The sequence below is a fragment of the Vidua macroura genome, chromosome 5, assembly GCF_024509145.1.
Source record: "Vidua macroura isolate BioBank_ID:100142 chromosome 5, ASM2450914v1, whole genome shotgun sequence".
NCBI classification, from domain to species: domain Eukaryota; kingdom Metazoa; phylum Chordata; class Aves; order Passeriformes; family Viduidae; genus Vidua; species Vidua macroura.
In genome coordinates, this window is record NC_071575.1 from 41521485 (window position 1) to 41546432 (window position 24948).

The window sequence follows — 24948 nt, forward strand, 5'->3', positions numbered from 1 at the left end:
GCATCAAAACTCTAGGCACAGAACACAATTGGGGTGGTTTTTTTTCTTCTTTTATCCCCAGAGACTGAGTAAAGTCTCTATGATAGAAATTACAACTTAATAAGGAATTCTGTGGTGAAAAGTTCTAAGGTTAGAAGAGTCCTGGGTAATTGCTAAACTTAAATACACGCACAGTGCTTCTGATCAACAGAGATATTGTTCTTTTCCTTTCTACAGATAAGATCTGAGCAGATCATTTCTGGTCATGGATCCTCCCTAGAAAAGGGGGTATTGAAATGCAAACCCTTCTTGTCCCTTCTGGTTTTGGAAACACAGAGGTGTGCTTTAGTTCTAGAGGCCTCTGTGTGTGGCTTCATAGAGCCCTGCATCATCTTGGAGGTTGATATTCACACTTTTAATAAAAACCATGCAGACTGGTGATTTTTTTTTTTTTTTTTGTCATTCTTTAAACTATTCAGTTAATTTTCATTAACAAATCATAGACAAGCTTACCTCCGCCCGATCAAATTCAAAACCTCTTGGCCGGGTGTTGGGCTGATGAAGTAAAACACATGACAGTCACTGTTCACCCATAATGAGATTGCTTTCAGAGGAAACTTGTGAGTACACAGATGTGTTGATGTAGTAACAGCAGATAAAGCAGTAAGGGAGAACATGACAGAGCACTGTCTATACACCTTTTGGACTTTGATACCCTTCTGCCCCCAAGTAGCATGTGGTAGTTTTTCAGGACAGAAAAATAACTCCCATAAATCCAATGCCACTCAGCCCAGCACAGGCTGGAGCAATGTGAGACTTGGTATTTCACTAAATTAAGCACTTGACCACTTGCATTCATGCAGTTTTCACTGAACTCATAAATGTGAAAGAACTGTGGGACTCTGTTAATTTGATCATATTAACTGTAAGTTTCTTTTTCTAGTTTCAGAATAAAAGATTTAGAAGTCATTCCTATGGTCCAGAAAACAGACCAAGACAAGTTAGTCTTTAAGTGAAATTTGGATTTTATTTTTATGGTCTTTTACTTGCTATCAAATTACTTTCTTTGTTACAGTTCATTTCTGAAATAGTTGAGGCATGTTTAGTTGAGCACTTCAGGTGAGTCAGTGAACAAGTGTGTAGTTTTCAACAAGTAGTGTTATTGGGGTCCTTAATTTTTCAGACTACTACTAGAAAGCAAATTTGTTAAGACAAGTGTGTTTAATATTTTGCTGAAGCCAGGCACTTAGAATGGCCAGTGACTTTTGATCAAGTGGTGCCTGTCAAATAGCTTTACATTCTTATTCAGGAACTGTTACTGAACTGGAAGGAGTTGCTTTGTGCATATGCCATAATTTGTGTTTCTCCTGCCTGCTTCTAAAACACTGGGAAGCATGTCTTGGTAGGTCACAACATAAAATCTGGCAGGCAGCAGGCTGTGCAAACCCACTTTGCTCATGGAGACAACCCTCCCTGGCTGTACTGTGTCTTTTCCACAGGTACACGCTGGCGGCGCAGGACCTGGTGATGCGAGCCAGGGGAGTGCTGAAGGACCGGGGCTGGCGGATATCCAACGACAGGCTGGGCTCTGGAGACGACATCTCTGTCTACGTCATCCCTTTGATCCATGGGAACAAACAGTCATGAGAGGAGCACCAAGAGTTGTTATAGGATGGGGATCTTTTTGGGAAGGGCCTGTAAGAGACAATAGGTTTTTGGTGGTCTGACCAGGACACTTCCAATTGATATAATCTAGTCAAAACTAATGCTGGAGGAGTATTTTTCTGCCCAAAAGGTAGGGTTCTGCACATATACTGTATATGATTAAAGATAACCCTTAAGATTCCAGTTTCCCTACAGAAATGGTTTTGGTGCTTAACAGGAATGGGATTTAAATGCTGCTAGCATATTATGAATTCTGTCATCCCTCTAGATGGGGTGGGGAATTAATTTTTTTTCTCAGTTTGCCATGTAGCTTGGAAGAGCCATTTCAGTTGTGAAAGTAGAAGTGGATATCAGACGCCAAGGAGGCTCCTGAAATCTACCCCCAAATATTCAGAAGGGGACTTGGGTCACATCTCATTTAAGCATATAGATATACATATATGAGACTCAAGAGTTTTCTTTCAGAAAGTTGTATTCATTACTTATCTATGGACAACTTCAAACTTGTGTAATCCTTTGAGCCCCATTTTCCTCTCCTGTCTCTTCTTCAGTAGACTATACCTCCTGTGTTTTAGTAGGAAAACTGAAATTGGTTTCAGCGTAACTATGCCTGTTTACTGCAGCTAAAAACAGTCACCTGCAAAGTTTACCAAGAGAAATAGGTCACAGTCCTGTATGGCAGAATTTATTCTGGGATAAGGAGTTACTTGTCAAGATTTCTTGTTGTGTGTATACCATGATTATACAGAGCATGCAAACTCAGCTTTATGTGATGTTTACCTGGAGGCCATGGTTTCTTTGGGATCAGATATTTACATTCATTGGATGGTTCTGCCTGCTTTATCCTGCTGAAAGGATCCCTGACCATGAAATTTTTCCATCAGTTGAGATTTAGTAAATTTGTTTGGGCTCCTGAGTGTGTTTTCAGTTGGACTTCTACTTGAAGTAGTGGAATTGTTCTCATTAGCAATTTGGATACACAGATAGTGATCTATTTCAAAGGTGTTTCAGTTCTTCCTGCCTCGTTTATTATTCAGTATACCTTCGCCTGCTTGACTGCGGTGATCAGAAGGGGACAGCTTAAAACTTTCTGTCCTCTTGGCACTGAGAATTGTACACAAGGATCACAAGATGACTGTGATAGATACAAGCCCTTGGCTTGCTTTGGCTCTTTTCTTAGCAGTGATAATTTAAATCAAGAAAATTTGTGTAAAACATTTTTTATATGAAAACCAGGAGAGAAACAAGTGAGCAAGTCTGCAGTGTAACCTGGCTGCCTAGTCCACACAGGCAGCTCTCTTACTTCATTGGCAGGAATTGAAGAGAAAACAAAATCAGAAAGTTCTAGCATGCAGGCAGGTATATTGGCTGGGGAGCCAACTTCCACCTGATTTGTGCCCAGACCACATTGGTGTGGAGCTGTTCATCTGGTTTGTACTTCTTAGATAAGAAAAAAGACAGGGAGCTGACATCACTGTAGGGCACTGACTAGGGAGCTCACAAATGTTGTGTCCTTTCCAAAAGAGAAAGAGATGCTGTCCCCTTTGCAGGCTTTCTCCTGAACAGGTGTGGCCCAGAGCCTGCCAGTTCTGTAATTTATGATGTGCTTTGTAAACACAGCGCAGCCTGAGTGCAGTGCAGCTGCCCAAATGCTGTATTTGACTGCATCTGGAAGTACAATTTGGTGGATTTAAACTACTCTTGCTCCAAATCTCTAGACCCAGAAGAGTTTCAGGATGAAAGCAGGCAATGTGGAGAGTGGAACAGCTCAAGCATTGCAGCAAACTGCATGATTCTGGCCTGAAAACTGTTCCACAAGTTCCCCAGTGCCTCATGTGATAAAGCTGTACAGAACGTGAATGTTTTATAGTCTAGAGCTTCAGTATAAATCAATGGCATATCTGATTATGTGTTTTCATTATTTCTTTCCTGATTTTTTTTTCTCTTTACCTCTTTTTCTGTGTGCATTTGGGTGAAAAGAGAGGCTTGGAGTCTAGAATATTTTTCACATGGCCCCTCATACGTTTTAAAGTTTAAGCAAGAGATCTTCTCTTGCACTTTTTTCTGGCCTAATAAACTTGTAAACATGCTTTTCATGCTCTGTGTAACTCCTCCTGTCTCTTCACAAATGCAGTTGTGTAGTCCTCTAGCAATTCAGATCCTCTTTAACGAAGAAATTAGTGCTGGTGAAATCATCTGAACAGCAAAGACACTGGTGCTTGCTGGTACCAGCTACAAGCCCAGGTCAGATATTTCAGTGCTTATGCACTGTTGGTCTTCATTTGGTAACACGGTGTCAACGCACATACCGGTTGCTATAAAACCACTGAGTGCAATGTGGTGGAAATAGATTTCCAGTGTAGCATTTGCCAAAACTTGAAAGTGAAATTTCAATGGCAATGGAAAAGGTACCTTCTCATTCAGGGGTTCGTTTAAATGTACCCCTGAAGAGATGGGTTAGCAGACTGCATGACTTGGTGGGAGCAAACTGGCAGGTGACTTCTCAGAGCATGATCTGGTGGGCTGGTGAATCAGCCTGCACAGTGTTTGTTGTTCATCTGAGGCATTGCCATCAGTCAGGAGCTTCTCTGCAGCAACTGGGCCCAGGCTGAGTTACGTTCATTGTCAGCCCCTCTCCCAGAAAGGGCAGAAATACGGTATCAACAATTAGTATCAATTAATGAATTCTGAGAACTTTAGTAAAAGGTTTTATACTCACATGTATGTGACTGATATTATGCTGTGATGCTTTTTGTTTTGCTTTTTTGCAAAGTATCTGTTACATATTTAGGTGCTTGCCTCCCTGGAGTGTCTGGCACATCTCTGATCCATGCATTGTACTTGGGCTTTCACTTTTACCTGCTTTCAGTAGAAGGTTCTTGCATACCTGAGCTGGGGTCATGCTCTGCTTCAAGGCATAGTATTAATACATATATACACCTAAGGCTCACAGAAACAGCAGGCAAGAGTCATTTATTGGGGAAGTATGTGAGAAGCAAGAATAATTAAAAGCACTTTCAATTCCCTTCAAAGGCTGAATTACTTTGCATTGCACAGCATTAGAAAACACTGATGGCAGAGAGGATACCTGGTGCGCAATGCCATTTTTCAGATGCAGGATGGGTACTGCCATGTTCAGACTTGCAGCTGCTCTAGTGCTCAGTGAAGCTCCTAAGTTAGGAGCAGACAGCTTGTGTCCTCAAACTGGAGCAAGTTAGGCACCAAGTCCAAATTTTAGATCCCTGGTATGTCATCTTAGTTACTGCCTGAGGCCAGCGGTGCTCTGGCTTTTTGCCAGTCAAGTTCCCTTGGTATCCAAAACTGCTACTGCACACATGCTCTGCCTGGCCTGTGCATAGGCACTGCTTAGAAAGTTGGGCAAATTCTTGTCCTTCCTTGGATAATGGCAGAGAAAGATGCCAGTAAAGGAGTTCCAGTTAGCTGCAGTGTAGCACTATCTTCTGCTGCCTAGTCCAGTCCCATTTCTAGAAAACAAGAAGTTTTTACCATTCTCCCAAAAATACTGTTGCAGAAAGTAGAACAGCCATTTCAGATATTTTTCTCTTGCACTACAGCCTAAAATTTTCTTTCTCTAATTTTATGAAGAAGGTGGTTAGAAATTTAATTTATACTAGATTATGTATCACACAACCATCTTTTGGTGCATTAAGACAATACTGCTTCCTTCATTAAGACAATACTGCTTCCTTCATGAACACAAAAGTGTATTGTCTGGGAGGGCTGCTGTTCAGTGGCCTCACACTGGAGAATTTTAAATAAATTCTAAGAAACAACAGGGCTAACAGACTAAATGAGAAGTGGTCATAATCTGCTGTTAATAGCGTATTTCTATTTGCAGTTACTTCTATGTTTAAATATGACAAGAGGTTTTGTGAGGTACTGTCAACTCTGTCCCTCCAGGATGTTTCTGAAAAACTGCTCTTGATGTTTGGGCAGATTTTGGCTCTGAACTTCTGCTAGGTTTTTAAAGAACACTACATGCTTCGAGCAAATTTGCTGTGTTTCTTCCAGCCTTGGTGTTTTCCTTTTATTTTACATTTTATGTACTAATACTTTTAGCATTTTTCTATCAAACATGAATGGCAAACTGTGTGAAACTATTGTTCCTCCTAGCCATTTTAGGTATGTAAGTAGTTTTCCTCCATGTGTCCTAGATGAAGACTCGGTGATGTGGCTTTCAGAGAGAGTGACTGAATGATGCTGTAACTGTGCTGCTGTATTTCTACCTGTGATGTACTTGAAGGAGGATGCCCTTCTCCACCTCCATGCTCATTCTGTTTTCTTTTTTTTTAATCCCTTGCTGTTGGTGTTCTTTCATAGGTGTCTAACTTTGATTTTTTTTAATACCTGCCATATTTATCTTTCCTTCAATGGGCAGTTCATCTTAATATCTTGAGATCTGTACAACTGTCTAGGGTTTACATGTCCTGAAGAAAGGAGGACCTGCTGGAGGAAGATGTCTTGGACCAATGTACTTCTGCTTTGTGACTGTGAAATGTTAATCTTTTTGTAACCTAAGAACAAAAAATGTTTAGTAAAGGGATATATTTTGTGTTTTTGAAACTTTTCAGTGCAATGAACAAAAGAGGAGGATACTGAAGAAGTGTATGTGCAAAGTTTTAAAATAAAATTTTAAATTATATATTATATAATCCATTTAGATGTATAGTCATTTTTATTCTGCCTTTGTCATGAACATTCTCTGAGTCTTTTTATGTGTATTACTAATTGTGCAATGTGGACAAGTAGCACACTGCTTTACAAGGGAACTGATGATTCACTGACAAAAGGTCTGACTCTTGGGTTAGTGAAGTAAATTCCTTTGAGGTGCATTAGTGGATGGGTTAATCTGGAAGAGTTCAGCTGTAAGGTAGCTGTGACAGCTTTGTGCTGCCATCAGATCACGATTCATCACTCACACTGCCAGTTGCCATGTTCTGACTCAGTGAAGAGCTGTGCAAAGTGATCCAGTACCAGCTCTCTGAGGCATTGGATGTAATTTTGGAAATGACAACATAGCTGGAGTAAGTTTTCCCTCATCCTCGGTTCCTTAGGAATCACTATCTTAAACTCTGCTCTGAGTTTATGTTCAAGTAAGGGTGAAATCATGGCTTACACTGAAGCAAGCTCTCACAGTTATTTAGTAACCAAAGGTGCTTTTGCAGGAACTGAAAATGCAGGAACTGACACTGGCCTTGCCCTGTGCCAGCACAGCCACAGGCAATGCCCACCTGGGTTGCCAGCAAGAGAATGAGAGCTGGGCATGTATCTACTCATTATATTTTGAAATATTGCATTGTAGCACAAGTGGTTCTCCTGCTTCCTATTTCACCTCGTGCTTATTAGAAGAGCACTGAAAACATCTGTTCTAGTGCTACTGTGGTTTTTAAAGTGCTGCAGGTGCCCGTTATATCCACTGAGCACAGTGGAGAGTGCAGAGAGAGGCAATGTGTTACTTACTTTCACTCTTGCTTCACCACTCTTCCCTTAAGTCCTACAGTTTATTACTGCAGTCCGACCTCAGTGTCAAGTTTAAAATTGCTGTGCAAATAAAACTTCAGCACAGCTTTGCCTGGCTTGCTGGTGTCAGCTGAATAATAAATGCTGGTAGCATGCAGTGACAGGGAACTCTTGCAAACCAACTGAACCTAAAGGACCTTATTCTACATCATCCTTTTGCATTTCCTATGCCATAAATTCTGTAAGCTTGTAGATCAAGTAAGGCTTCTTATTTTAATTTTTTTTAGGTGATTCATACAACTCTTAAAATTTGGACATCAGTTTCTGTAATTATATAGGCAGTAAGTCAGTGCTTTGCCAAATAATCCATTCATGTATCCTACTGAATGTGCCCAGTTAACTAAAGTGACATAAGGGAACAATCCCAGTAATTTAATGTATTTTGTAGTTTCTGTAAAACCATGGCCTGAAATTTTGTCTTCTTAATGTATCCTGGTAGAGCAATGTACTTTCACAGAAAGTTGACTTCTTTATGCTTTTATACAGTGGCTTTTACTGATTTCAGAGTTTCTCTCATGCTTTTCAGGAAGGTTTATATCAATCAAGGTTTTTTCACATCCTGTTCTTGTTAGGAGGAAGGATGAAGGTTTTTTTTTTAAAAAAATCCTCCACTTTGCAAAACGAAGGATGCCATAACTTTTTGGGGATGTTAAAATAATTTCAGGGGAAATGGTGCTTTGAGGGTGAGATTGTTACAAAAAAGTTTGATGAAGGTAGACAAAATGTGTCTACAGGTAGATGAAGACCCATTATTTTGGAGACTCTTAATAATTTGAGAATAATTAATCATAAATTTGAAGCTGTAGCAATAGTCCACGACACTGTCACAAAATGTTAATGGGAGAGGGAGGTAGCTGCAGCAGAAGAAATAATTTAAGACTGATTATTTAGATGTGTAGATAGATAAGATCTCTGAACCTTCATGAATTTGAGGCCACCCAATATTAGAATTACATTCTTTTCTTATGTGTTTTAGTGCATAATTTCTCAGCCTCTAGAGAGTCAAAGTATCCCTCATCTTGACCACAAGTATTTATTCCCTTAAGCAACAGAAATCAATCCCTCATAGTGTTCTTCTGCCAAGATGGCACACAACCAGAGTAATGGTCTGGTGTTTTTCATGAGCTTCTCAGTCATCCCTGGATTTACAAGCCTGTTGGTTGGGTGTTCTGCTTGTATGTGGTAATTCAAGGACTTTCCCAACAGACTGGACTCAAATAGAGCATCTTCTAGGTTTATTTATGCTATGGGGTGGTATTTTTCTTTCCTTTCCTCTGCTTACTGTGTCCCTCTCACATTTAAAATATTTTGGAGTAGTTGACTGCTGTTTGAGATGAGCCACTGAGTCCCTGGCCATCCATCTCTTCCCACCACTTGCTTCCTGCAGGTGCTGACAGCGAGAGAGCATCACCAGCAATGCAGGAATGCTAGTACCTAAAGGGAAGACTCATGGAAGGGGAAATGGTTTCTTCATTATTCTAACATTGCTCATTACCTCTAAATTAAAACTTACATGCCTGTAATATTTTAATTCTCCAGTTTGAAAGGGGAAACTTTAATGGTCTTTAAGTTGGTTTTAGAAGGCTCAGCTTTTTGGACAATTGTTACCCCAGTTCTTTGGCTCAGTTATTCTTCAGGAAAACTACTCTTCCTTGGCAAATTAAGAGCTGTCTGGAAAATTCAAAGGTTGTCAAGCAAGCTCAGAGCATTTAGCTTCTCATACGATAGTCATTGTGTATTTCTGTAATTGCTACAACTTTCTGAGGACTAAGCAAATAAACCTGAAATTTTGCTATTTTTGCTTTAAAAGGGTAAGACTTAAGAATATGGAAATTCTGCAAGATATGAGTAAAACCGCAAGGAAAGATCCTGCTTTCCCATGAGAGTTACTGTGGAAGACAAATGACTAGGCAGTCACCTTATGAAATGGCATAAATTGTTCCTAGAGACCATTTCTCTGCCCAGTAAAATATTCAGTAAAGCTCAAGGATGTAAAAGCAGCTGACAGCCCTGCAGTCATTTCAGTCTGTTCAGAGTTTAGACTGACCCTACCCATCCAGATCTCTTAAATGTGTATTAGTTTAATTTTTAATCCTGCAGCCTTTGTGGCAGACGTGGGCTGAGGCAGCTGTTTCAGGGTACAGTGCAGTATCACAGCACATACTGGGATGGGCAAGAGGAAACAGGGAGAAGCCAAACCTAGTTGCAGTTATCCAGGATCTAGAAGCAGACAAACCAGTTATTTAAAGAGGAAATTGCCAAGGAATGTACAAAGAGCAGGGGATTTCTGCAGCCATGAGCTGTTTAGGCCTTAATTCTGAAAAATCCTCTTGTCCCCATGTTGTGCCTGTTTACTTTCATTCCTGGGTTGGTACCACAGCTAATTGCACCAAATGTCTTATTTCTTAACATCCGCCAGCTTTCCCTAGAGCTTTGTCTGCCAAATGTCAACTGCATCTCATCTAGCTGAGATCAAGGTACTCCACAAACAAGCTCATAATACAAAATTCTTATGCTTCATTTTCTGAGGACTGTGTTCTCTATACTCTCAGTTAAAAAACTAAATTTACTTTCCTGGTCTTTGCGCCCCCTCTTAGACCTTGTTTTTTGCCAACACTCATGCAATTGAATTTTACATCTGGGAATTTAGAATATGTTAAAAGATCTGGAACATGATTCTTACTCCTTCTCTGCTTGAGCACCAGCATAGAAGCAGTTTAAATGAACCAGACAAGAATCAAAACACAACTCTCAATCTCAGTTTCATGTCCAGACATATAAGTATTCTGTGAATGGGAAAAATATAAAACACAATGCTGAGACGGTAAATCCTACTGTGGTTACATTTTTTAAAGAAGGGTGTTTTAGGGAATGTTTGTTTAGTGCCAAAAAAAAGAGAGAAAAAAGGAAAAAAAAAAAGAAAAATAGTCATTGTTATATAAAATTTCCCAGTCATTCTTTTCTGCTACTGCTCCTGCAAGGTTTTCCTGGTGCTGGCTTCATTAGGAAACCTGGTAGCTGGGGACTTGGGTACTCAGTCAATTAGAAAATGGGGAAAAAGCACCCAACAAACCTGGAGTCCTGAGGTTAGCTATATGGCACAAACTGAGTTCTAATAAATAAGCTTTTGTAGAATATAAAAACTGAATATATATAATTAGATATATGTAGTTATACACATACAAACACACACATATGTACATATAGGAAAAAATAACTAACTTTATGCAGCATTAAGACACCCATTTCTCCAGGCACCTTCTCATACTCATTGGAGACAAAACTGAGCATTGAAAATTGAACTGGGAACAACTTGATTGTGCTTGTTCTTTGGAGGATTCCACAGCTACCTTGTACTGAAAAGCTGCCTCTCTCCACACCTACTGGGAATGCAGCAGACTGTGGCTGTCACACAACTTGGGCCAGTGAAGCACCTGCCCCTGACAACCAGCAGGCTCCTGGTGAGTTGAGCCTACACTTCGTGAGGATCTGCAAGGTTAAGCAATGGCTAAACAACAGATGACTTGAACACCTAAGTAAAGGGATAAATCCCTCAGGATATAGCCTTCTTTTTTTTTTTTTTTTTCCCTTTTCCTTTTCCTCTTCCTTTTCCTTTTCCGTGTTAAGCTAGGAAATGAATGCTTCTATTTGCACACCACCCAAAACAATGCTCAAGAGCATGAACACCAATGCTTGTAAACCTCTCAGTAGAGTCACTGCTCCTCCACTCAGGAAAATGGAAAATTCAACAACTCATCTCTCTTTCTGCTTTGGAAACAGGCAAAAAGAGAAAAGCATGATTTTACCTGCAGTCAAGAACTAGCACAGCTTCTGCACTTCAGGTCATGGGCTGCCTCACAAATAGAACTTGGTAGAGAGACTTGAGGTTTTGGGGGTCTCCTCCTTCTTGTACTGGGCTATAGTTGGCACTTAACAATATTGCTTGTCTTGCAACAGCTGAGGTGGATTGTGTTGCTCTTAAAAACAAATGTGCTGAGGTTTCTGGAGAAATAGTTATTGGTTTTTTTCTTTAAATGCATCTAGGGCCATAGTGTGATGATTGCCTGCCAGCCTCCCCCAGACACTCTCCCCTTGCCCTCCCCCCAAAACATAACATGCTTTGTGCAATGAGCTGCTTGCTCCCAAGGAGGTGATTCATTTCCAGGAGGCATATTTGTAGGAGAAAAATGCTTTGAGGGTGTTGCTGTGGCTCTGTGTGACCTGCATTGGGGCTGAAGTAGAAACCTCAACATTGCAGACATACCCAGGGTCATGTTCACAGGGGTAGCAGTGGGGGAAGGATGTGAGCAGAGCATGAGCAGCTCTGTTGCTTCATGTGAAAATAAACTCTTAATAGAAACTAAGGGAAAGGAGTAGGAAATTATTAAGGCAGTAAAGATTTTTCAAAATTGGTCACAAATCATTGGTTTATCCCTTGAAAAGCTTAGTTGACAAGGATTCTCTCATCCCTTTGTCCCCCTATCTCTTTCAATAATCATTCTTCTTCATGCAAATATAGATGGAAAGGGGGAACAGTGAAAGGTTAATATGGAAGCAGGCTATCTTTCATCGACATGGTAATTTCGCTGCTTGGCTCGATGCCAAGCGCTTACTGCAGCCACTAGCTGCCATTCCAACATGAGTGAAAGGATCTTTAATAAGAGTGTAAATAAAAGCCAGGCTGAGAAATGAGTTTTCCATCCCTGCAATCACTGGCCTAACCTCGGCTGTAAATAGTCTCTCAGAACAGCACAGATGGAGTACCAGCACCTGGGGATCAAGGCAATCTCTGCACAGTGCAATTTAAACAGCTGGGTACAATTGAAACACGAATTAGCAGGGATAGACAGAGGGATTCCATTTTGTGTGCTAGGTAAAAACAAATAATTCAGTTCTTTTTCCCCTTTTTAAAAAAGGTGGTGTATGGGGGGAAAACTTTTGAGATGATCTTATGGGAGGTGCTCATTGCTGCAGCTGTTAGATTAATTTAACCATGAGAATTTCCCACAAGGTGCTGTAAAAACAGAGCTCTAATTTATGATCATTGATTTAACAGCTCGAAAATGATTTATTTGACCTCAGTAAAGATAGCGAGGACACCAGAAGAATGATTGGTCATTCTGGGCTTTGTGTGGCTGTGATTGGCCTTATTAATTTAGAGCACAAGTTCTGTTTCAATGTCTTATTGAGACAGTCAAAGGCAGTTGGCAACTGAACCATTTTAAAGACTTTTTTTTTTTTTTTAAAGCATTACTAATGCTGCTAAGAACTAAGGATTTATTTCACATGGAAAAGATTCTCATTAGTTAAGAAATGGTAAGGCTTCGTTTAGAACTGTGCAGAAACAGATGCCTGGTCTTGGATTTTCAAGTTGTTTTTTAAGTATTTTTTTTCTGTTGTTGGGAATCTAAAGCACACTGTGAATGGAATTGTTAAGCATACCAGTAAATGAGAAATAGCTTTGCAAGAGATAAAAGAAGTTGGCACAAGGGATTGCTGGCTCTTGCTCTTTTTAAGGATAGATTTCAGAAACACCTAAACGCTTCACATATTTTACTATTTTTATCATTCAGTCCTCTTTATGAAAGTTATAGAGCGTATCTGTTGACAAGTAAATATATCTAGGCTTTATTTCAGAAGAATATGCTTTCGGTTAAAATAGGTGTAGCATCCATTACTGAAATGTCACAACTGAGTGATAGAATTTCTTCATACAAATAAGAGGAGAAAGGATGAAAGGCAAAGGGAAAGGTGACTACTCTCTCTCTCCAGAAATAACAACTGTTTTTAAGAGGAGTGTGAAATGAAATTCAAGTGCTTTAAAAGTTTACCTGAACTAGAAAATTTGAATACAGAATAAAGTGTGTTTGCACAAGTGTGTGCACCTGCACAGAAATAACACAGGAGGTGTGTGCTTAGGAGCACTAACCAGGAAAATGGGCTGGAAACAGTTCTTACCAATTTCTCTCACCACCTGGACTGACGTGTGGTGGGGTTAAATGTCACTGATTTGTATGGCTCTGCATTTCATTCACCACTGGATTATGCCCAGCTTTAAAGCCCATCTACAAAGATCTCAGTAAATCATCTTTTCAAGGTGAGAGACAGAAATGCTGCAGGTTGGGATTTCATGCATGGGGGGTGAATGCTTACAGTCATTTTGCTGTCCTGGTGACATGCTATCTGACCTGAAACTAAGACAGTCTACTTAATCTCCATACAATAGGGGAAAAAATGGGAAACAGTATTTCAGACCTTCAAAATATAAAATAATAACAGTAATTTTAAGAAGTGAAAAAACTAGGACAATAGAATAAATTAGGATGTATGTAAAGCTTCCACATAAATCTTATACACATTGTCAAGAGATCGAGAATACATGCACAAGCAGCTATAAATCTCACTAAAAGATTTGAAGGACCAATGGTACCCATACAACCAACCCTCAAATCCCATACGAATAGAAGAAAGCTGAAGCCCATGTTTGAAGAATACAGAAAATTTTATGTCAGCCTGAGCATCTTCTTCCCGTCTTCTTGTCTTGCCATCAATCTTGTGTTGTTCCCTATAGCACACTACAGATACTTCAGGAGAATTTTATAAATTATGTGCAGTATTACTCTGCTTAAATTCAAATCTACAGGGAAAAAAATAATCTATGAGTAGCACACTAAAATGTTTCCTCACACTGTTTTTACCCATGACAAAAGTCTCCTAAAAAATAAAATAAACCTTCAGAGTACTGACCTGCATCTTTGTTCATCCCAAAATAATGCTATGTATTTCTTCTCACTTAAATCCCATTCTGGATGGGTTCAAATTTGCTTCTGGAAAATTAAAAATAACCTTCCTCAACAGCACAGATGTCACAAACACTTTGGAAGAAATGACTGCTTTTTAACAAATGGTTTGTCTTTTTTTTTTTTTTTTTTTGCCTATCCCTTAATTTACCACGGACTTATTCTAACCCTTGACACAATGGCACACAGATGTAAATGAATGTTGCAGGTTAGATGCTTAATTGGCATCTCAGGATCTAAACTATGATGTGACTTGTTTACTGCTGAAGCACTAGCAATACAGGACTAGAATCTAGAACATACAGAACATACAGATCTAGAACATACAGAACATACATAGGGTTCTTGGGTTTTTTTGGTTAAGGAAAAAAATCTCAGTTACCACATTCACAAAAATATTTCTGCTTAACAAGAGACAGATAATGTAAGAGGACAGAATCTTTGAAAAAAATGCTAATAACTGATGAGCCCTACAAGGTGCTGTTTTACACATTGTCCTCCTTCATTTTTTTTAACTTTTAAGAACTGTTTTCATGAAAAGGTGTCTTTAATTACTGCAAGAGCAATCTGCAGACAAATGTGCTCAAGTGCCAATGTGTTTACCATTAAGACATGGAAAGAGACATTCCCTTCCTTTGATGCTTCTTGACCTCCCCAGCTCTGGATCAACCCACTCCCACTCCTGCTTATGATCCCAACAAAGAAGACCAGAAGCAGACTTCTCTTGGAAAACACTAGAAGGAAATCACTGACTGCCCAAGGCTGTGATTAAAGCCACTCTTATATAGTTGCATACTAAACACAACAAAAACTGGTGTTGCAAGTCTCTTGCAAGTACCCGCAGGTTAAGAAAGGACACTGCCTGGGGGTTTGCTGGGCTTGGATTATGTGGCATGACCAGGAAAAGCCTGGTTCTGTCTAAGGAGTGCACAGCATAAACAGAACAGGTTGCAGGGGCACCTCTCTGCAATCCTCCCGCACATCTTACAGCAAAGTATTCTGCCCACAGAACTGCATAACCTACACGTGAGAATTAAAATCATGAGCTAAAAGCACCGCACTGCATGCAGTGTCGTGTGGAGGACCACAGGCACGAGGAAGCCTTTGGAGCGAGGAAGCGGCGTGCGCGCTTGGTGACACCCTCCCCTGTGGGCACACGAGCCTGGTGTGAGTCCACCCAATGCTGCAGGGGCACAGGCACAGGCAAATGCCACTGTGGGACACCAGCCACCACCACAGCAGGCAGAGCACTGGCAGCAGAGGAGCCACAGAAACCCAAAACAAATCTGCCTGGGACAGCAGGCTGGGGTTACGCGGCTCTGCGTACGAAGGACTAAAGCTAACTCTGGCAGCTGAAGTGAACATTGTGCTCATATTTGCTTCCATGCTAAGAAAATTGCTGGAAAGAAGCTTGTGGAACTGAATTAGGATAGCAGTGGCATAGGGGGTTGTTTTTTTATCTTTGCACAAGTTTTAACATTACTTGAGATCTCCCGGAGAAAGGATCAGGCCCAGAAACTTCCATTCTGATTTTGTCTTCAAAAAAAAGCTGTTAATTATTAGTACAGCATATTGCTTGTAAATGCAGATGTAAGAGAAAGCCTCTAAGTAGAATTTTAAAGCTCCAGGACCATAAGAAAAGTCCTTTGTAAAGCTCCATTTTGCTCCCACACTGGCAACTTTGTTGCCATCCATAGTCCTATGAGAGGAGGGGTCACCAGGAGTTTTGCTAGAGAGACTATAAATCATCAGTTGCTTCTGTGCAAATGCATGACACTGCAGTACACAACTGGCTGGGGATTAGCAAAGTGAGAGTTTGTGAGATCAAAGATGTATGATCAGCCTTGCTTAACTTTAGGCTAAAGGTGCTGACTTCACCTCATATTCAAATAACTATCTATTGGATTACAGCTATTACTGACAGGTGTAAAAGTGGTACAGAATATATGTGTGAGTTATGCATAAAAACAGTCTTGTAGATCTACAGTCTTGTAAATGAGAAGAAGGAAATGGGATGTATTTGTCTAACAGAAAAATGCTGAATACTGTATTTCCTGCTTTCAGCTACCTTCCTATGGAAAGGAACTAAATTGCTCATTATCATCAATGGTAAATACAGAGTTATTTAATTTAAATTTCAGCCTTTAGTAGAAACACGTTTCATCTGTACTGGTACTATTGCTACCATCATTGCATTCATAGTAATTTCTTGTGGCTGGTGTCGTGTCACCTTCTGTCATCTGCACTGATGGGCACAGGTAGATAAGCAGGCTCTCAAGAAATTACTTAAAAGAATAAAATTCACAAAGTCATAACTTCAAAGTAATTACCCTATGTTCTTAAAAATTGCACTTCATAAAAGAACCACCATGAAAGAGTCTTGTTCTCAATACATTCTCTTTTCTCCCAACATCAGAATTTTCATTTTTAAAAGAGACTGTTTGAATATATGTTGATCACGTGCACACTTTCTGTAGATACTTAGGTGGGGATGATCAGTAGTCCTTTAAAACCGGGACCAAGAATGATTCACGTGTGTATGCCACTAGTTTAGCAAAGTTCTAGAATTTCCTGTGTTTTTCTTACACTGCCATTTACCCTGGAGTTGGACCTATAGGATGATTTCCTCATGTGGATTTTAATATAACTGATGAGACTGAGCTCTAACAGCCTCCACTAGCAGGCTCTCTTCCTTACGAAGTTGTTCAGATAAAGGCATAATTCTTTCAGAAACTTAACATTTCTAGTTTTTCTTCCTGTTGGTCAAAACTGGATGAAATAGGCCAATGAATTCAAGGTCCATAAGGAAAGACTAACAGATATTAGCAAAATCACATAAACCTTATTTTCTTAAAAAGTCAGGTTAAAAGTGTTCAGCCATAGCAAAGCAATTGGTAAAAAAAGCAAGTGAAATTACATTATAAAGCAGAACAAGCTTTTGAATAAGAAAGAACAACAAAGAAGCATGTGGCTATGGATTTATCTTACCCTTCTGTTTCAAGAGACATGGGGATTCTTTTAGAACCCATTCCTACAACACACCTCTCTATGTAGTCATTAACAATTGGGGGTTGGTGTAGGGAAAATGAGATTTTTACTGGCATTATTTGAAACATAAAAGAGTAGAAGTCTAGTCACTATAGACTCATTACCATGTTGATAAAAAATCACAAAATTATCTAGGTTGGAAGAGACCTATAACATTATCAAGTCCAACCTTTGACAGATCACCACCCTGTCAACTAAACCATAGCACTAAGTGCCATGTCCAGCCATTTCTTGAACTTTTCCAGGTATGGTGACTCAGTCATTTCCCTGGGCAGTCTGTTCCAATGCTTAACAACCCTTTCCATGAAGAAATTTTTCCCAAAGTCCAACTTGAACCTCCCCTGACACAGCTTGAGGCTCTGTCCTCTCTTCCTGTCACTTGTTGCCTGTGAGAAGAGGCCAATCCCACCTGGCTCCTGTCAGGCAGTTGTAGAGAGTGATAAGGTCACCCCTGAGCCTCCTTTTCTCCAGGCTAAACTCCAGCCCCCTCATCTGCAACTTGTGCTCCAGCCCCTTCACCAGCTCCATTGCTGGTGATGCTGTTGGTGAACATGCTGGTTCATGTTCAGGTGCTGTTGACTAGCACCCCAAGATCCTTGTCCACTGAGCAGCTTTCCAGCCACTCTGCCCCCAGCCTGTAGCACTGCATGGACTCAACAAAAGAAGTCACCATAAATAAACAAAACATCATGAGGATGTGAAGTCTTCTGATAGGAAGAAGTAAACAAATTCAGAAAAGGAGAAAGGGGATAAATTATAAGAACATTGAATCAGCAGATACATTTTATGTTCTTTACATGGTAAGGTTCCAACAAAAATAAACCAAATAAATTTTATGCAAGACAAATTACGTCATTAGTTTATGTTTGAAACTTGTTTGATTTCAGTCACAGACCTAGGATTCTCTCTAGTACAGTGTATTTTTGGGAAAAGCTAATGAAAATGGCCACATGGGAATGGTCAAAATAATTTTTTAAAAAAGGAAAATAAGGTCTGTCAGGCAAAGGTGTGAAAAAGTGCCTCAATAGATGTATTCATTTTAAGAAAATTATTTTCCACGTGTATGTAAAGATCTGTCCTCTTTTCCAAACTGCTAAATCACTTGAGGGAGAATGGAAGTTTATTTTTAAATGCAAAAAGAAAATACCAGACAAAATGAAACTCAATAAAGAAGTGCAATTATTGCTGGAGAAAATGATCATACTTTAATCTTAAATTTGTGCAGCTCTTAAGGACTTGCTTATTTACATACTTCTTGATAAAAAAGCATGTTATGTGAAGCAGCAGTCACTATCAAGCCAAAGAGTGTAAGAACTCCAGTTTCTTTCCACCATTTGCAAGTATTGACATAAATACAATAATTCACCCATCCTGTAGCTTGCCAAATTCAGGTTAGAGTAGGTAAAAAGAGGGAGGTGAGTGAAGAGAAAATATAAATACATGTGTTGCTTTTCAAGCAGTTCCTTCTTTTCTTTTGTAGATACCACAAACAGGCATTTCTGATAACCTCAGCATGACAGTGAGATAGAGAAGATTGTTTGCTCCTTCACCTTTGTCCTGTCGCTTTTAAGACAAGCTGAGCTTTGCAGACTCTTACTAGAATTACAAAGGCAGCTGAATAAGTTGTATTACACAGTAACATACCTGAACTACAAACAGGAAATTATATTCTGGATCAGGTTCAGTATCAGGTTTCGGAATACCACCTAACAATGCAGTGAATGTGCCAGTCTGTGGTTTAGGTGACAATACCACTGCAGGTGGCTGCAGATTCCTCATATGAGTACATCCAGATTTCACAGAAAAGGTTAGTTATTTTTGGCATAGTTTCAGACTACTTCCAAATCACCAGACCCATCTCTGTAGCACTGTGTTTGAGTCCCTGTTCTCTCGCTGCTTCCCCAAGTTCACTTTGGGCAGCTGAAAAAAAAATCTCAGTCTATGTTTCCTGAAAAATTCTGTAAACGGCACCTTTCAAGTGTGGAAAAAGGCTAAGATTAGGTTTAGCTGGTTATCCTGTAGCAGAACACATAGTAGTGTCCTTGGAGAGGAAGAGCAATTTCTCAGCACTAGCTTAAGAGAAAAATCTGTTGGCACAAACACAGACACTTAAAATTAAATGTATCATTTCTGTATAAAAGAAGGAGGAATCTAAGGAAATTAGCTTTTATCACAGCTTTTCTGATTTTTTTTTTATTGAAAAGGAGACCATAATGTAGATTGATTAGTGGGCCATGTTAAGTGATAGTTTCTTGCTGCAACAATTGCTCAGATGCTTCCATAAATAGAGCATAGGACCTGTATTACTTCAAAGGAACACTGACCATACCAGCAGTGGATCCATCAATTCCCCAGTTGCCTTCTATAGCCAAAAAAGATGTAAGTAGAAGATCCACTACTAAATGAAGATCCATATTTAATAATATGGAAAACAAAACCTGCTTGAATTAAGATGAGACCAAAGAAAAGGGAAGTGTTTGAGAAAACTAACATTCCTCAAGCAGAGAACTTGAGTTTGTTTGAGGAGGGTCTTTTGCAGCTGTACTTGAATAAGCACCCCAAGAGAAGCAATGTCTATTCACAACCAGAGCCAATGATGATAGGAAAGGAAGAGAAGCTTCAGTGAAGGCAAAGGAAGCATTCTGTTACAGCCACACCAAGACACTAAAATAATTGTAACCTGCTTGCCAACACAGTATCACTGACAAGCTTTATCTCATAGCATAGAAATTCTCGATTTATAAGCAGCATTTTTAAATTGTAACACCAGCAAGTATTTACTAAGTATTTGCCACTGATTGCTAAAGACCCTTCCCCCAAAAAACAAACAACCAAATAACAACAAAACCAAACAAACAAACAAAATCAACACGAAGAAGTTTCTGCCTACAGTCAATTCTGCAATGCAGACTGTGATTTTTAGAGATTTTCTGATTAGCTCTTTTCCTTTCAGGTGACACCATAACACTTCCTGAGTCTGTTCACACTCCACATCTAACCTCCCACCTCTTCAACCCCCCCAGGAGGAAAAGTGAAAGGAAATCACTGACTTTGAATATTCAATTAATAGCCATAGGCATTCTGAAGATTTTTATACTACAGGAAGAAGAGAAGAACCATTACCATAGTCATTGTCTCTTTTGGACTCAATGGAGCTGAGGACTTTAAGTACAGTAAGGATGGCAGGATACCATCTACTAAAACAGAGAAGTCCTGGGCTCAGACTGCTGGGTAGAAGAAGCTAACTGTTTTAAAGATCAGACTTTGAAATCATTGCAGAAGCTTATCCATTAAGTAGCCATGGAGTCTAATACTGCAGACAGTCCCAGGTAATGTTTTGGCCTAGCAGTACCACTGTTGTCACTTGCTCCATTCAACAACCATATAACTTTCTCAAATGTCAAACATTAAATATGGGTCAGTAAGCGTTGATTAAAGACACAGTTGTTAAGAGCTATAGCATGCTTCAATCCCACCACTTTTCCCCGTCAATTGTTCAAACGTTTAATCACTCCTGCAACTCAAACTGTAGAAATTAATGGCATAAGATATAGCTGCATCTTCTGTTACTCTATATATTATTAAAAGCTACCCACAGTCTTTGGTATATGTAAGTGCTATATTACCTTCCATCCTGTTATTTGATCTGCTAACTACATATATTGCATGTATCTTGACAGTTTGCCCCAAACACTTAATTTTTTGAATTCTCTCCAATAGACCCATTTTCTTTCTGAATTAAGATGATCAGTTTATCAATATACAATAATCAAGTGTTGCATACCGGGAAGATCACTTTGTTCAGCTTAATAGCTTTCTTTCTGTACAGTGACACCGTTTTATGTAAGTCTGCTTCAAAAGGACTATGCCAGCCCCTTTCCTAAATCTTTGCTTAATGAGATATAGTCCCAGTGGTGACTGCCTTGGTCCTTGTATAGTGCCAAAATCAGTGCAAAGGAGTTAACACGATGCTGCCTTGCACTGTATGAAATGTCAAAGTTATGCACTCAGCACTTTCATCCTGCTTACTTCAATTGCAGACAACCATAGTAGAAATATGCAAGCACTTTATAAAGAATGTGGGGGAGGCAGTACTAGTCCTACCCAGTTAAAGTATTTGAAGGGTAACCTAAATCTTCAATTGTATCCCTTTCCCATTATGTTAGATATACAAAATATAGAACAGAAATAACACTCCTGTTTTCACAGTCTTGACAAACCAAAATGTTTGTAATAGTGTTCATGGTATTTTTAGGGATGGGAAACCAAATTGAAATAGATTAGAGATTCACAGCATGAAGCCAAAAGAGATGTATAAACATAACAAGAGAGAGGGAGGAAAAAAACCTGAATACTAAACAAGTAAGACAGTGCCATTTGGTCTTACAAGGCTCTCCCATACCAGCCACTATTAATGAAAAGGTGTCATCTTTCAGTCACTTAAAGCTCTACCAAAACTATTGTAACATCTGACACTGCTTTGTACCTCATCCAAGGTTGCAGAACGAAGTTTTTGGCTAATTAAATGAAATTTTATTAGCATAAAGGAAGATCAGAAGACTAGAAAAGAAAGAAAGAGAAACAAGGGGCAAAAGGAGTGAAGTCTTTGATATTTTAAATAATGGCTGGGATTAGCTCAGTCAGTAAAGGTGGTAGAATCACCTCAGTCCTTGCTACCTTGGCTTAGTCTGAGAACTTTGGGATTTCATGTATCATGATTGAACCCTGAAGTGTGGTGATCCACACTGGTGTTGACTTTGAAGGTAAAAGCTCCATATCTTTTCACCCAATCAACGAATTCCAAAGGAGATGAAGAGAGGGGAAGCCCTCCTCTTCTACCATTTAGCTTAATTTTGAAACATTGGATCCACTGCAATAATTTTCCTGTCAAACACTCCTATTATCCATCAGATATAATCTCAATATGTTCTTTAAACCTGCAGGAATTTTTTACTGAATTAATTCTATTTTTATCTTTTTCCTGACGTTTACAAATAATTTTATATAACAGACCAAGAGGTGCCATCTGTTACCTTAAACTACTTTTCGGTCTGTATACAACACATCCTGCAAATGTAGCCTACTTTTTTTGCTAGTGTATATGCTACTTCATGGTTGACAGTGTTAAATATGTTGGACTGTGACTAAAGAAACAATTTGGATTGCTTTGTAACAGTAAATGCTCCACGTGTACTGTCCCATCAATCACTCCATCATCTGCAGCTGTCATTATGGATGGTATTTTGCCTTCCTGAGCATTGGTAACTAGAATGAACAATACTGGCATACATATACAGAACTGCAAATTTTAGCCTTGAGTAAGCTGAGCCAGACTAAGACTGCCAGAGTAGACAGGCCTTGGGAAGCAGCCCTGTGCACAGCTCAGTTCCAGTGGTTCAGTCTCTGCTGGGTGTTGACGATGGGACGTGCTGCTCCACAGCTGCCTGCAACCCTTCCTGCTACTCCAGTCAATAGGAAGCTGTAGGGGGTACCACAAAGACCTCAGAATTACCATAAAGGATTTTCTGGGCAAGTGCCAAGTCCATCCCTGGCATGAGCTGACCATAGCCATCTGGGCAGCATTACACATGAATATCATGACCAGCTGAACCACCTGCATTAAGGCTTTCTGACCCAAAGGTCCTAATGGCACCTGAACTGCTCATGCAGCACCTCCACATTCAGCTTCAGGTAGCTGCAGCTCATGTAGTGGCTGCTGGAGGTTGTCAGGAGCCATGAGCTATCCTGAGAACTCGACCATCATGCTGCTACAACGGCAGGGCCATAGATAGTACAAGACTGGGAAAGGAAGGGGAGAACTTATTGCATAAATATTTAAGCACCTCTGCTCCCACTAGACTTGGCACTGATAATTTTGTGCTTTGATTAGCATCACTACTATTTATCTACTTTCTTTAAGCCCTGCACTTGTGTTATTAGATTATTTTTACTTTTCAACTCTTAAAAAGGATTGGTAAACTTAAGCACTTGCTTCCTCTGCCCCCCTTCCCTATTTTCTTTTCTACTCTAGCCTATAACATGTAGTAATGTAGCAAAGGCAGCAGCTGGGCACACGATGCATGACAGATCATGTATGACATCAGGGACTAACATGATGAGAAAGCAATCTTTCAGGTGCTGGAAAGAAGAAAGACATTCATGAGGCTGGGGAGTAGTCGAAAAGTCAGTCACAATAGAGGGAAGAAATGTGAGGGACCTGGAAAATAATGGTATCTTAGCTGGAAGACTGGCACACCTATAAACTTAATGTGTATACCACTGCTAGCTCTCATTTGATACCAGTTCAGACCTACCTTCCTCTAGGCATTCTAGCCAAGCCTACATGAGATTATACAAGAGTAACCTACTGCATCCTTGATGACAGAAGCATTTCTTGGGTCCATATGCAGGTTTTGCAAGATGAAAGGCCACCATGATACTGATGGCACCAGCAATGAGCCTAGCTCAAATGATTACTATTTCACCACCATACTGTATCTCTAGGCTGCCAAATTTCAGTATGACTGAAATCACTGCGTAAATCAGACAGGATTATGTAATAGAGAGCAGCACAAGATAAATCTGGACTGTGACAACGCATGTGTGCATCCTGATAGCACTTACAATTATCACCTTGGGAAAGAAGACCTCAGAAAGCACAGATACCACATATTCTGTAGAGCCCACTCTCTGTGTAGATACTGACTCCTTATGAAGTAAGCAGGTAGGTAAATGGCGGTAAGGAAGTGATTTATTTTCTACTTAGCCTGAGAACTGTAGAGAGAACATCATGCAGTAGGTTTTTTCATCATCATCCCAGTAGCATTTCAGACATCAGATTTAGCCATTCTAAATTAATTGTCTACTCCACCAGCTGACCAGAACTGGGTGCAGCAAGGCTCATAGAATCACATAATATCCTGACTTGGAAGGAGCCTATTAGGATCACTGAGCCCAACTCCTGGGCCTGCACAGGACACCCCAAGAATCACACCAGGTACCTGAGAGCCTTGTCTGAATGCTTCTTGAACTCTGTCAGGCTGGTGCTGTGACCACCTCCCTGGGTGACAAACCTTTTCCTAATACCCAACCTAAACCTCCACACAATATACAAAACCACAATGCATATTTGGTATCATTTTTCTGGACAAGACTGATACAGCTTCCACTTACACCTACCTAAGGAAAAAAGGCATCACTTCATATTTCAAATAATGAAATGTAATTCACTATCATGAGCAAAGCTTGTAGTAATTAAAACTTAGTAATTTTAGGTTTATTTTAATCTTGCAGAAGCTTAATTCTGGAAACTTAATTGGACCAACCTCTCTTTTAAGAGCATGGTGCAGAAACTCTGGGGGTGTCTTTTTAGACTGAAAACTAAGCTTCAGTCTGAAACACAACACCTCAGCAAAAACAACACACACAAACCACACTGATTTTTACCAGATAAACTAGAAACCATATTTTTAAAAAAAGTAGATTTCAAAGCAGCTGAAAATCTGTTGCCTTTTTTTTTCTTACTTGTCTTCACACCTACTATTTTTCTTTGCAGGTGGCACACAACAGATGCTCTTGCCTTCCTGGTCAAAAGCCTTGGCACCACAGTAATGTTATTTCTAGGAACATACACCTCAGGTAATACGAGGTTGCTGGGATATCACTTGGAGAGTTCCTCCTAATGCGGCACTTCAAAAGTTAACCAACAGCAAAACTATCCCCTCTTCCAATACACATAAACCTCCACAGAGAAGACAGGATAAATAGGACCTTGTCTCATTCAATGCCAGCATTTTCATACCAATTCCTTCTCATTTTTGTGGGACAAGGCTGGTTAATTTTAAGACAAAATCCTCTCTTCTTGCAAAGGGTGAAATGGATAGCAAAGCATCCTTCAGAATGGGATAAGGCATAC

At 39.8% G+C, this 24948-nt stretch overlaps 2 protein-coding genes across 6 annotated transcripts in view; one reads left to right on the forward strand and one right to left on the reverse strand.

The window, feature by feature from the left end:
• The window catches only part of PPM1H (protein phosphatase, Mg2+/Mn2+ dependent 1H), a 133197-nt gene extending 126876 nt beyond the window's left edge, over positions 1–6321 (forward strand). Inside the window, exon 9 of one of the 2 annotated variants that reach the window (XM_053977997.1) lies at positions 1479–6321. In XM_053977997.1, coding sequence (XP_053833972.1) covers positions 1479–1706 — 228 coding nt within the window. In that variant the 3' untranslated portion in view covers positions 1707–6321. The remainder of the gene's footprint in view (positions 1–1478) is intronic. The other variant, XM_053977996.1, reaches the window with a different exon arrangement.
• Positions 1–24948, reverse strand: part of MON2 (MON2 homolog, regulator of endosome-to-Golgi trafficking) — a 105828-nt gene that overhangs the window by 1716 nt on the left and 79164 nt on the right. Inside the window, exon 36 of one of the 4 annotated variants that reach the window (XM_053977990.1) lies at positions 1593–1674. The exons of the other annotated variants lie outside the window; for them this stretch is intronic. Within the exon in view, the coding sequence (XP_053833965.1) occupies positions 1645–1674 (30 nt within the window). The 3' untranslated portion in view covers positions 1593–1644. Of the gene's footprint in view, positions 1–1592; positions 1675–24948 lie in introns of those variants that run through there. 4 annotated transcript variants of the gene reach the window in all.